Genomic DNA, 12,860 nt, shown 5'->3' with positions numbered 1-12,860 from the left:
AAAGAGTCATGAAATCTGTGTATATGTTTGTTATACACATCATATGTTGATTTTACAATCGATATTCATCAAGGTAAATTCTCATTTCACTAAGATTTTGTTAAGGTTTCTTGATGTGATCCAATGTACCATCATTAACTGTCTTCAAGATTAATGAGAGTTGTGATCTAAGAAAATATTTCTGTTTTGTCTGTAGGTGTAGGAAGTTGCACAGACACTTCAACACTTATTACATGGTTAAAATGAGCATATTTATTTACACTATTCACAACACTGATAGATTTACACATAAGCAATCATTAAAATGAAGAATGTCGTGTTGGGCAGTGTGCTCAGCAATAGGGTGGTCCAGTTGTTTCATGGCCACAGTTTGTCAGTGGCCATTCATGCGTACGTAAAAGCTCGCTGGTTGTCATGTCCACATAGAATGTAGCACAGTGATTGCAGCTTAGCTTATAGATCACATGAATGGTTTCACAGGTAGCCATGGTTTTGATGGCGTAGGCAAGGTTTGTGACCAGACTGGAGCAGACGGTAGTGGCAGTATATATGGGACAGGTCTTGCATCGAATCTATTACAGGAGTATGAGCCATGAGGTAAGGGGTTGGGAGCAGAATGATTACTGCAGCTGTCACCTGTTCCACACCAAGAAGTCCCTTCCATACAGCCTAGCCACCCGTGAGGTCCATTATCAGGTGTAATTCGTCTTAATACATGCTTTATTTTTTCTCTTGAGTGAGATGAAATTCATATTCCTATCACAAAAAAGTATGTTAGGTTATGAATTTCATAAGTCAGATGCAGCAAATATGTGCGAAACAGTGGAAAAGATGAACAATGTAAACTTATCAAATAATCCAAGAAAAGCGTTTTTATGTTTTAGCACCAGCATACATTCTTTTCTCCATCATTTTCATACATATCACTTCATTTAAGAGGCATATTCACGTACATGTTTGTAAACACTTCAGAGATGTTTCTGTATATGGTGTGGTCAAGGATGAATTTATTCGTGGTGCATATACCTTGATTTCCATTTCCTTGAAGATTTTATTGCACAGTTGCACACTACGCTGCTTTTTGTTTGTGGCTGTCTGTGGATGAATTGTTCTGCCAGAAAACACACAGGAAAGGATAAACACTTTGGATTATGTGCACTTGCTATTGAAAATTACATTAAATTTATGAAATGTTATTAACAGTGTGACAAAGAATTGTGGTGTCCTTTTCTGGCTGACAAGCAATTGTCGGAAACTTAAGAAACATATTGTCAAATTTCCTAACAGGACAAGAGGTGTTCTGTGGGTACACTGATTACCTGTACTTAATATAGACAGGCAACATATCCTTTCCATTGATTAAGTACTCAGTTAGTACAGCAAAATAATTCATGAAGCTGCCAAATACAGTGAGCTGGCAAAAGTCATGGGATAGTGATATGCACAAATACAGATGGCAGTAGTATCATGCATACAAGGTATAAAAGGGCAGTGCATTGGCAGAGCTGTCACTTGTACACAGGTGGTTCATATGAAAAACTGTCCAACATTATTACGGCCGCATGATAGGACTTATAGACTTTGAATGTGGGATGGTAATTGGAATTAGACACAGGGGACATTCTACTTTGGAAATCATTAGGAAATTCAGTATTCCGAGATCCACAGTGTCAAAAGTGTCTGAGAATACAAAGTTTTATGCATTACCTCTCAGCACGGACAACGTAGTGGCCTCCGGCCTTCACTTAATGAGCAAGAGCATTGGTGTGTGCATAGAGTTGTCAGTGCTAACAGACAAGCAACAATGCATAAAGTAAGATCAGAAATCAATGTGGGACACACAATGAATGTATCCATTAGGACAGTGAAGCAAAATTTGTCATTAATGGGCTATGCCAGTAGACTACTAATGTGACTGCTTTTGCTAACAAAAATGGTTCAAATGGCTCTGAGCACTATGGGACTTAACTTCTGAGGTCATCAGTCTCCTAGAACTTAGAACTACTTAAACCTAACTAACCTAAGGACATGACACACATCCATGCCCGAGGCAGGATTCGAACCTGTGACCATAGGGGTCTTTGCTAACAGGAGGACGTCACATGCGGCGCCTCTCGTGGGTTCGTGACCATATCGGTTGGACCCTGTATGACTTGAAAACCCTGAACTGGTCAGATGAGACCCAGTTTCAGTTGGTAAGAGCTGATGGTAGGGTTTGAGTGTGGTGCAGACCCTACGTAGCCATGGACCCAAGTTGTCAAATAGGCACTCTGCACATTGGTGGTAGCTGCATAATGGTGTAGGCTGTGTTTAGATGAATGGATCATTGATCATTTACTCGAAATGGTCATGCTCGGCTACTTGGAGACCATTTGCAGCCATTCAGTAATGGAATTTTTATGGATGACAGTGCACCATGTCATGGGGCCACAGTTGTTTCCAATTAATTTCAATAACATTCTGGACAATTCGAGTTAATGATTTGGTCACTGAAATTGCCTGACATGAATCCCATTGAATATTTATGGTACATAATCGAGAGATAAGTTCTTGCACAAAATCCTGCACCAGCAACACTTTCGTGGTTATGGATGGCTATAGAGGCAGCATGGCTCATTGTTTCTGCAAGGGATTTCCAACAACTTGGTGGGTCCATGTTATGTTGAGCTGCTGCACTACACGGGTCAAAAGGAGGTCCAACATGATATTAGGAGTTATCCCATGAATTTTGTCACATCAGTGTAAGGCTATACAATAAAACTGAAGTTAAAATGTTTTTAAATTTGGTTCACAACAAATGCTAGTGAGAATGGTGTCACATATGATCACTATATTCTAACGCCTTAGATGACCCGAAGTGATGTGAAGTTGGATTGCAAAATTCACACCTCTCTCACATCAGTTGACTTACTTCATCTGCACAGCTGATCTTCTTCTCTGGATTGTCAAAGCTCCATTGATCTCCAAAATATTAGGTAACCTAGACAAAGCATCTAGTATTATATTCTCAGAACCTTTTACACACTGCATCCTAATGTCATATTCCTGTAGGAACAACATCCATCACATTAATCTACTATGTAACAATCAACTACTAATTAGAAAAGATACAGCTTGATGATCTGTATAGATATGGATTTCTGGCCACCATACTAGTGTTTGAAATTTTTGGACACTCCATACAATTGCTAACAGTTCCTTTTCAGTAGCCATGTGATTCAATTCATGTTTATTCAGACTACGTCTAGCAAAGGCTATGGTTTGATGTTCTCCATGATCTAGATCCCACTGTCCTTGGAAGAGTTCTGCATAAGAAGGTACATTTCAGCTTCCACCAATAACATAGTCACCATTTCTCACATTAATATTCGAATGTTTACAAGTCTTCCGATTCGTCTCGCTCTAGACTCGATAAAATACATCTGCAATAAAATTGGTTTAACAACCACTTAATTTATGAACCCATCTTCCCTCTAGAGAGTCCAGTATGTGAAGTACTTAAAAGTCAATATTCAATTGTCCATTTTTCTTTAATAGTAATCACAGTCACTGAAACAGCAAAGAATACTACATAATTACTCCTTGTTCTTTCATCGCGGCTTCTGTGGCGCTAGCAGCAAACACTTGTTGCCGTCGTTTGACTGCCGTGCTTACAGTCTTCTCATAATGAACTTCCAACCTGCACACAGAAAGAGGTGGCGCAGCAGATACTTTTCCACTCTCCCACTTATATTTAAAATATCATGTGTTCGAGACGGTAGAAGGATGAGTGGTTCTAGAATCTACATGGAAATTCTGCTACTACAATATTTCATGCACTGTATGATGTTACAGGATGCTTTTGACTACAAAACTAGAAATACTGCATCATTGATGGCTTTCTTCCTTTCCTTATTTTGTAGAGTGAAAAATACTTGCAGTATTTTAGCTGTTATTGACATGCAGTTATGAAGGAACATTAAATTACTGATGTGTATTGAAAGAAACGTGTAACTATCAGAATGGGTTAGCAAAATCACATCGGAAACAATTGAAGGGAAAGGTATTGTAAAATCTCTGCAGTTTTGTAATAGTCATTAATTCGCAGACACCCTCAAAGTCAGAAACTAATTTTTACTTTACACCTACAGTTATGTTCCCCACAGTGGTTATAAAACTTATAGCAACAGAAACAGACATTGCAGATAGCACTTCAAAAGTATTCAACAAGGGATGAGGCAAGCTGCTCAAATAGCCCCAGCCTACCTAAAAGCCCAGACATAGGCTACTTATTGTATTAGGTAATAATGAAGAGCACTCAGCTTGATATGTAGCAAGCATGTCAGCGTCAAACGGTTAATACTGTTGCATTACTTCATAGTTTTAAGTCCTGTTGTATAGCACTTTGATAAAATATACATGCTTCACTTTTTCCACATTCCAGAGACTCCTCTCTGTGTGGGATCCATATATTATATTAGTGTAAAGTACAAATATGAAGATCAGGAGTAAGACTCTGGCATTTTGAGGATATGGTTCAGGCTGTTAAGCCTGCTCAAGTAGCTCAGTTGGTAAGAGTATCGCCTGCAAGAGACAAGTTTCAATCCCAATATATCACTCTGAACCTGTCTGGAAGTATAACAACAATTATACTCAGCTGAATATTCAAGAGTCATTGTGGTCAGATTTTAACCTCTTTTAAAGATTTTTGTTGTTGTTTGAATGCGCCAACATTTGTACACATTGTTCCTATTGTATGACTACACCTTTTTAAAACTTTTTGTAAAGTACACTATAAGGTTTGATTGTGCTGGATATGAGATCTAACAGTGACATTTTCTATTTTTTGTTTCTTAAGTTTTGCAGTTTTCGTTGGCCAGATTGTTACATGTCCTGACTGCCCATTTCACTTCACTTGAATCTTGTACTGACAATATTTAGTACAAAGCCCCCCTTAGTGTAAAATCTGTTAACTGCTTTAATTAAAATTTGTGCTTTATTGTACAGCTTCATCTTAAGAAAGTAATTCAAGTACTCCTCACAATTTAGCACAGACTCACTGACCTGTTATTGCCATGTATCTGTCCTTTTTCTTATACATATTGTCATATACATAAATTTACAAATATTTACAGGAATCTATTTAAAAAAATTATAGCTGGTATCACTTGAATGCTAAATCAGCCATTGATTTGACGTTAAAAAATTGGAAGTATTCTTGAAGATTACTTAAAGAGTTAGAGATCCAAGAAATTTATGGTACTTACTTCCCCTTTGGCATTCATGACATGTTTTATTTGTTTTACTGCATATCATCGTAGTTAGAAATTTTTTAGTTCTGCAGTAACAAAGTTGTATACGAAATACTAAACTTTTATCATGCAGTCACTTTTGAGGCCTTTCCACATATAAAGATTTTGGGTTGAATTTTCAGTCGGTTCTAGGTTTTTGTTTCTGAGGAAGATAAACAAGAGGTTTAATATTATAGCTAAACTTCTGAACTTGGACCTCTTTTTCCCCCAGACGAGGTCCTGTACGCTACAAATTTCAAGCCATCTATGAACTTGGCAGTCTTGCTGTAGTAAATGTCCGTGACATGGGTAATGTGAAAATGGCTTGGAAGCTTTTGGCATTTCCAGATACTCGAGTCTTCCAGTGTTCCAGCAATCAGAGTAAGGTAAGAAATCTCTCTTATCATTATTTGCAGGTGAGTTCCATAATTGCTGTGGATATTTTGTGTAATAATATTGGCATTGAGACATGCATTTGGGTATTAGACAGAATACACTTTTTTTCATATTTAACAACAGTGGAATGAATAAATATATCCATTCAACAAACAATGTGGGTCAGTTTGGTTGGTGTGGACATCACAGAGACAACGGAATCAAAAGACAGTAAAAAAATAGCAGATAATGAGATATGTCAATGGGGAAAAGGAATTCTAAGTCTGTAGGGCCAGAATCATGGGGTTTACCTGGCTAGTTGGACTGAACAAGTAAGGAGTAGTAGAATAGAGGAAAGTGTGATAGAAGCTTTAAGCTGAAGGAGCAAAAGAGATTGACGATGGATGCGTATCACAAGACTGGTGAAACATAAGCATGCCTTGGAATGAAAGTGCAGGTTTAGTAGTGTTTCTGCTTGTGACCAAATCTAAATAATTTAGGCGGGGTGCTAGAAGTACTCAGTTTCCTTCAGATTGATTTTAATACGATTTCAGCACTAACACCACTACTGTGCATTTCCTTTTAGTGATTTTTCATTGTCTTCGAAAGTTTCATATAAGTCACTGTGAAAAGTGTCTGCACGTGAGCTGTTTGGTAACATGAATAGTTTTGCTGGTGGCTATCATCTAAGGTTATTTAATCACTTTGTTACAAGTGGGTCAAAAGTAGGTGGACTTTGGTGGGTGCATCTGACAAATTTATATGGAAATCTTATGGCTGAGAGAGACAAATGGGACGAGGTAAAATTTTGCAACTGCAAGGTTTCTATTGATATGTTACAGATTTAATGGGTAACAAAATGCCATGCTGAGAACATTGAACAGGACCAAAACACATATTTAGTAGACCAGTGTTGTCGAACAAAAACAGATTTAATGGAAGGATTATGTTGTTAGTGTTACAGACTGTCAAGGAAAGCTTGTATTGTATGTATTGTATGTTAACCGGGGACCTTGAAACAACAGAGAGGCTCTGTCCCCACCGCAGCCGCAGTGGTCCACAAGCCCACGATGACTACGGCAGTCCACTTCACCCCTCCGCCGGCCCACACCAAACCCAGGGTTATTGTGCGGTTCGGCTCCTGGTGGACCCCCCGGGGAATGTCTCACACCAGACGTGTGTAATCCCTATGTTTGTGTGGTAGATTAATGGTGTTGTATGCGTGCCTGGAGAACTTGTTTGCGCAGCAATCGCCGTCATAGTGTAACTGAGGCAGAATAAGGAAACCAGCCTGCATTTGCTGAGGCAGATGGAAAACTGCCTAAAAACCATCCACAGACTGGCCGGTTCACCGGACCTCATCACAAATCTGCCGGGCGGTTTCGTGCCGGGGGCCAGGTGCTCCTTCCCGCCCGGAAAGCCGTGTGTTAGACCGCACGGCCTACCAGGCGGGCAAAGCTTGTATTTATCAATATTTTGTTACAGAAACTTTATTTATTGATCTAATGATTTTATACATTGGAGTTGTCTGAGCAAATTGCAGGCCTGGTTTAATTACTTTAGAATGGATCTGGTTTTACTTGTCTCTTACAGTTAATTCATCCAGTCATCTCCAGAGATCTGAATTAAGTTCAAAATATGACTGTTTTAATAACTCAACATTGCAGCTGTGTTGCTTTAATCATTCTACATTGGTACTTGCATTGAAAAAGTCTAAACATTCCATTTAGTTACACGTTACTTTGACACACTGAGAGAGTTTCCACTCACACTGGGGGAACTCATTCAAATTGGTTTTGAGAGCAGTTTACATATTGCAATTTGTTTTGGAAAATGTACGTATTGGTGTAACTGTTATCATTGCCCTCAGTGTAGATGAATCCTTGTTGGTGAACCTTCTTGTGCCTATACATAGAAACATATTGCCTTACATCATGGTAGTTTCAATCACCAATCCTTTCATAAAATACATTATTTAACTTTTTTCAGCCTGTAGCAAGAGACCAGTGACCTCAACCTTTTTTTCTTTTCTTTTTCTTTTCTCTTTTTTTTCTTTTCTTTTTTTTTAATGCCCAATCTTTGAAAGGTATGTACTTTGCTTTGAAGTGATTGATGGTGTTCTTCCAGGTATGCATTCCCATTATCATATCCATTTTTGCTCAATATTTTGACGACCAACTCAGTCTTCTTCTTCAGGCACTGCGAGTTATATCATCATGTTTATTCACCAGACTGTGAACTGTTGTTTGTCCCACTCTGCTATTTATAACTGAGTTTGACCACCAGCACTCACTATGCCTTTTGATACTCGTTTATTTTTTACAGTGCATATGATATTCCCTGAAATGCACATTCTGTTAACATTTCCCAAGTCTGGTGGATGTGATGGCAAATCGGGTTCTCAGTTTATTAAAATTATCTGCCGTCACATCCACCAGAGATAGGAAAAGCCAAGAGAATGTGTGTTTCAGGGAATCTTAGCAAGGGCTCTGAAAAATGAGAGACGGTCAAAGGGTATAGTGGGTGTTAGTACTCAAACTCAGCAGTAAATGGCAGCATGGGACCAACAATAGTCCACCATCTGGTTGGAGTCCAGGCAGCAGGTACACATAACAGCACAACTCACAGCAGTTGAAGAAGATAACTGGCTCAATCAACAAAATATTGTGCAAAAAATGGAACCGACAACTCTGCTGTATATGAGGTTGCACACCATGCTCTCAGCTCCAAGCATCTACTAGAAATTTATTTTACGTTGTGCTTGAAGTACCTGTCATCTGTTGCTCTTTTTATCACTGAGTGCACAGCATTTTCTAGGAGGTACACAAGTACATCACAGTTGTGGTTTGCAATTCTTGACAATTGTCCATATGTTGTATATGAGAGAAATTTTCTTTGATGGACTATTTGGGGTAGTAGTGGTGAGTTGAATGATTGCCACTGCTATAATGACAGTGTAATTAAACTTCTGCCTGTATGTTTTTGTGTGTCACAAATCTACATAATTGAATGTCTTAAATATTGTTAGTGTTTATGCTGCAAAAACTGGTTATGAGTAGACAAAATTTAATTTGAATGGTACAAAACTGTCATAATGATGCTTTTACTACCTGTAAATTGTTAAACACTCACGTGTCAAGTTTAAATGTGGTGCGTGCACTCTAAGATTCAAATTTAGATGGGAGGTCTGTCGTCACAAGGGCAGACATGCATTTAAAAAATCATAAATGTTCAGAATTGAGTATATAGCATTGAAAGTTATTATGCATATTTTAGAGACTCTACACTTACATTTATGTAGGTTCAAAATGATGTGTTGGTGTGGTTGGATTCAAAACATTTTGGTAAATGTAGGACACAGCGTTTTTTTTTTTTAACATTGCCAGCCAGTTTGGAATAATCATCTTGTAGTGTGGCACACTGTATGACATTTTGTTGGATTCTTATTCTTTTCATTTACTGGGATATACATTGGAAAATGAACCAAATCCATTGCTTATATACATTATGGATATAGAATAATGTGTGTTGCTGTAATGTTATACATTCTGGGAGCTGTACTAATTATAATAATTGTTATGCAGCATTTGCTTGAAAGTCTGAGAACATTTTAAACTGTCACTTAGTGGTCCACAATATGGGCATTGAACACACATGTCTCCAGAACTACAAAAAAGATTTTATTGCAGTTTGTGTTATTTCCACCTTTTGTACCTTCCTTAGCAAACATTAGAAGGAAAATTACTACCACCATCTGAATTATTACTAAATATGTAACTGTAGTGTAAAAAATGAGTTATGAGATTTGTAATTACTACTTATTCAGTAAAAACAAAATTACCTAGAAGTCATTTTGTATCTGGAGAATGGGAATTTGAGACTACTTATCAAACATAGAAATGATATTTTTGACACATGAAGCTGCTGTAAAAATTATTTTTTATTGTATAACCGGTTTCAGACACACACTATTATCTAGTATAATATTTGTTGATTGCAGGAGTTACACATATACAGAGTGTCCTCCAAGGAGTCATCAAGCACTTGGTTGATTCTGCACATATTTGCAGTTTCAGTTTTGTGATCTGTAGCTGGAGTCAGCCTAAACAGATACTGCTGATCACATCTTTCACGTAACACCCAGTGTCGACTGAAATTTTTGGTTTGTTTCCAGCTACAAACAAAATTATTTTTAAGAGCAAAATTGTGTGTGCCCATCTGGCAGAGGTGCCGCAAGTTAGTCTAGAAAACGAAAACAAAATTTCACATATCTGCCGAAACATCAGAGAAAATATGCCTGATGACTTTTAGGAGGGACACCCAATATAAGATAAAATGAATGTCAAAATGTAATATTTATAAATAGTGAAAGAACTTTAATACCTCTGACTGCTTTGCACACTTTGTAGTTAAAATCTTCATCAGATTGTTGGTGCTGTAAGAGCTACACGCAAAATTTTTGGTCTCATTCGGGTGTTCTGTGATTGAAAGTATTGTACTATCATTCATCTGATGTGAATGTGTTGCTACGTACTATGTAGTGTCATTATTTTTACAGATTTTTCAAAGAGAATGAGAATTAACGGGTGATATTTATTACACATGACTAATATTTGAAAATACTAAATATTTCAGAAATATTGGAACTGGAAGCCATTTTTCCTATTACAGAGCAGAATATTATGGCCTTATGTATCATAACCAAAATCTGTTCATGTGTATGATTTTGTAACTTTGTTAGTGAACACATTGAAAATAACCTTTTCATACTCGTCGTCATTAAGGAAGAATTCATTGCTATACGCTTTCAGGAAGAATGGCTGGAAAAATTTGACCAAGCTAAAAAGGCACGCCTTGCTCAGGAGCAGCAGAAAAGGGAATCTGCAAATACAGGTAGTGCCTCATCTCCAGTGAAACCAGTACGATCGGAATCTATTGACTCGTCAACTAACCGTAAGTGCTGCATTGCTTTATTTGTTTCAGATGAGGTCTCAAAATGCTAGAAACAATTTTTTGTGTGACTGGAAATGGAAAATAAATTTTTCTTCTGGATTGCCTTTTTCATTTTATGTACTCACTATTGATGCACTGCTCAGTGTGGCATTATTGAGAGGATCTAACCTGGATGTTCCCAGACATGAGCAGGTGGCACTAGTGTAGTGGAAGGTGTTGCTAAGTATATATATTCCACTTAGTGTGAAAGAAATTTGCTTGGCTGTTTGATGATATGGACATAACATGGACTTAAATTCATTAACATTCAAACCTGACTACAATACGACAGAAGCAAATGGATACTGTGCAACACATTGTAGTGATCATAGTAAATGAACAACCCATGCAGTAGTGGTGGTTCAGTAAATTCTGGGAAGGCTAATGTGACTCTTTAAAGTTTGCTGGGGATTACATTATATCAAATTCTTGATTTTGCAATTGAACAGTGAGCAATCAAGAAGACACATGAGTTGTCCTTGAAGGCAGTGATCATCATCACATACATACTCTTGGAGTGTGTACTTCTTCAAATTTTTCATAAAAAAACCTTCTGGTGTTGCACAAAGCAGTGATCTGCAAAAACTGAATTAGACCATAATTATCATTTGTCTGGAGGGTAGTTAGATGCCAAAAATGTCCAGTCATTTTAGAAAAATAAAGGTAAACATGGTTGTTAGTTCTCTGCTGCTATTATTTATAATTCATTTTTATAAACTGCTGAAAGAGTTAACAACAAACAGTACTATAATCTGTCATACAAAATATATAAAAATCACTTGTTGAGCTCAGGTGAGTGGTTTCTGACAATGTGGAAGTCCGAGGCACCAATGAATCTCTTCTAAATTAATTATACGCACCAGCTCTCTATTTCCAAAAATTTGTATGATTTTGTGTGTGTAGAGAGTTTGATCACTGGAATAGCTGTCACAGTGCTTTTGATATGTTTGTGTTGGCCCCAACACCAAACAATAACCAAAGCAGCTTCGATACACATACATTGTAGGAAGTGCATACAATAAAAAAATACTTACTTTCTTGTTTTCTCTGACTCTTTAATCTTTTATGTGTTTCTGTTACATGTATAATTTGTTAGTTTTAGTTGCAGTATTTTATAATGTATAGCTCAAACAAATTACAATGACCTTTAATTATACTGTAATAATGCATTCTTATTTCCCAGCATTTGAGGATTCAGAGGACAGTATTCCTGAGCTGGAACTACCAGACTGGCTTTTAGAAGTACCTGAAGACCTTGATGTATGCATTGCCCAGCGCCATTTTGAAGATGCTTACAATTTGCTGGAACGAGCCAGAGATTTTCTGGACAAAAATTCTGGTAGAGGCAGTGATGCAGTAATTATTGATATCCGGTAAACGCATACTTTTTCTTGGTTGAATTTGTATATATGTAGTGTGCATGTTACATAAGTAATAAGGCTGCATTAAAACTAATTGTTTTTATTGTGATGTCTTGCATGTGGAAGGTAAATGTGGAATGAACTCTGAACACCAAACTCTAATTTAAAGTGTGTTTTTTGGTTGCTTTAAATATCTATATACACAACACAGTTTCCTTCATACAATTGTTATTTGTGTAAGTGTAGGCTTCTGTGGCTGTTGTCACAATCAATAAAAATTTTCTTGCTCTGTCATGGCATTGTCAATGTGGTCACAGACTCCAAATAATTTTAATGAACTGTTCTTCGTGTTTATCACTCTGTGTTTGAATTACTTCATTTAGAAGTAATATAATACATTGCCAGATCGTTGAATTATGTTCAAGGGTCTTACACAAAATAGATTTTCCATTAGTGATCCAGCACAGCAGAGTTACAAAAGGATGTTGCTCCTGTTCTTGTGATAGAAACACCCACACTGCTTGCTAAAGTGTCTCAAAATATTGAAAGGGCAGTCTGTATTAATAAAATCATTCCTAGAAATGACACATGTAACGAGTCAGTATATAATCATATAGGAAGGAAATGTAGCTACTTATGAAAATCCATAACATTGCAGTTTGTAGCAAATCTACATGAAGATGGGAATATCAACACTCAGTTGTCCTACATGAAGTAGTTTCAGTATTTTATGTTTTAAACTTGTCCCTATTCCTTGTGACTTCAGAGGCTGTTGATACTGTATTGCAAATACAAATTCCTTGAGTGGAGTTCACAAGGGTGTTTTGATAAACATTAGTCACAGAATCAAAAGATAAAATAA

General features: G+C 37.2%; 1 protein-coding gene across 2 annotated transcripts in view; it reads left to right on the top strand.

Moving 5' to 3' along the window:
- Positions 1-12,860, top strand: part of LOC126472268 (exocyst complex component 8) — a 109,293-nt gene that overhangs the window by 37,103 nt on the left and 59,330 nt on the right. For both annotated transcript variants that reach the window (XM_050099924.1, XM_050099925.1), the window contains exons 5-7: positions 5,503-5,656; positions 10,457-10,598; positions 11,821-12,010. In XM_050099924.1, the coding sequence (XP_049955881.1) occupies positions 5,503-5,656; positions 10,457-10,598; positions 11,821-12,010 (486 nt within the window). The remainder of the gene's footprint in view (positions 1-5,502; positions 5,657-10,456; positions 10,599-11,820; positions 12,011-12,860) is intronic.

This window comes from Schistocerca serialis, chromosome 1 (assembly GCF_023864345.2).
Source record: "Schistocerca serialis cubense isolate TAMUIC-IGC-003099 chromosome 1, iqSchSeri2.2, whole genome shotgun sequence".
NCBI lineage: Eukaryota > Metazoa > Arthropoda > Insecta > Orthoptera > Acrididae > Schistocerca > Schistocerca serialis.
This window is presented reverse-complemented; position numbering and strand designations above follow the sequence as displayed.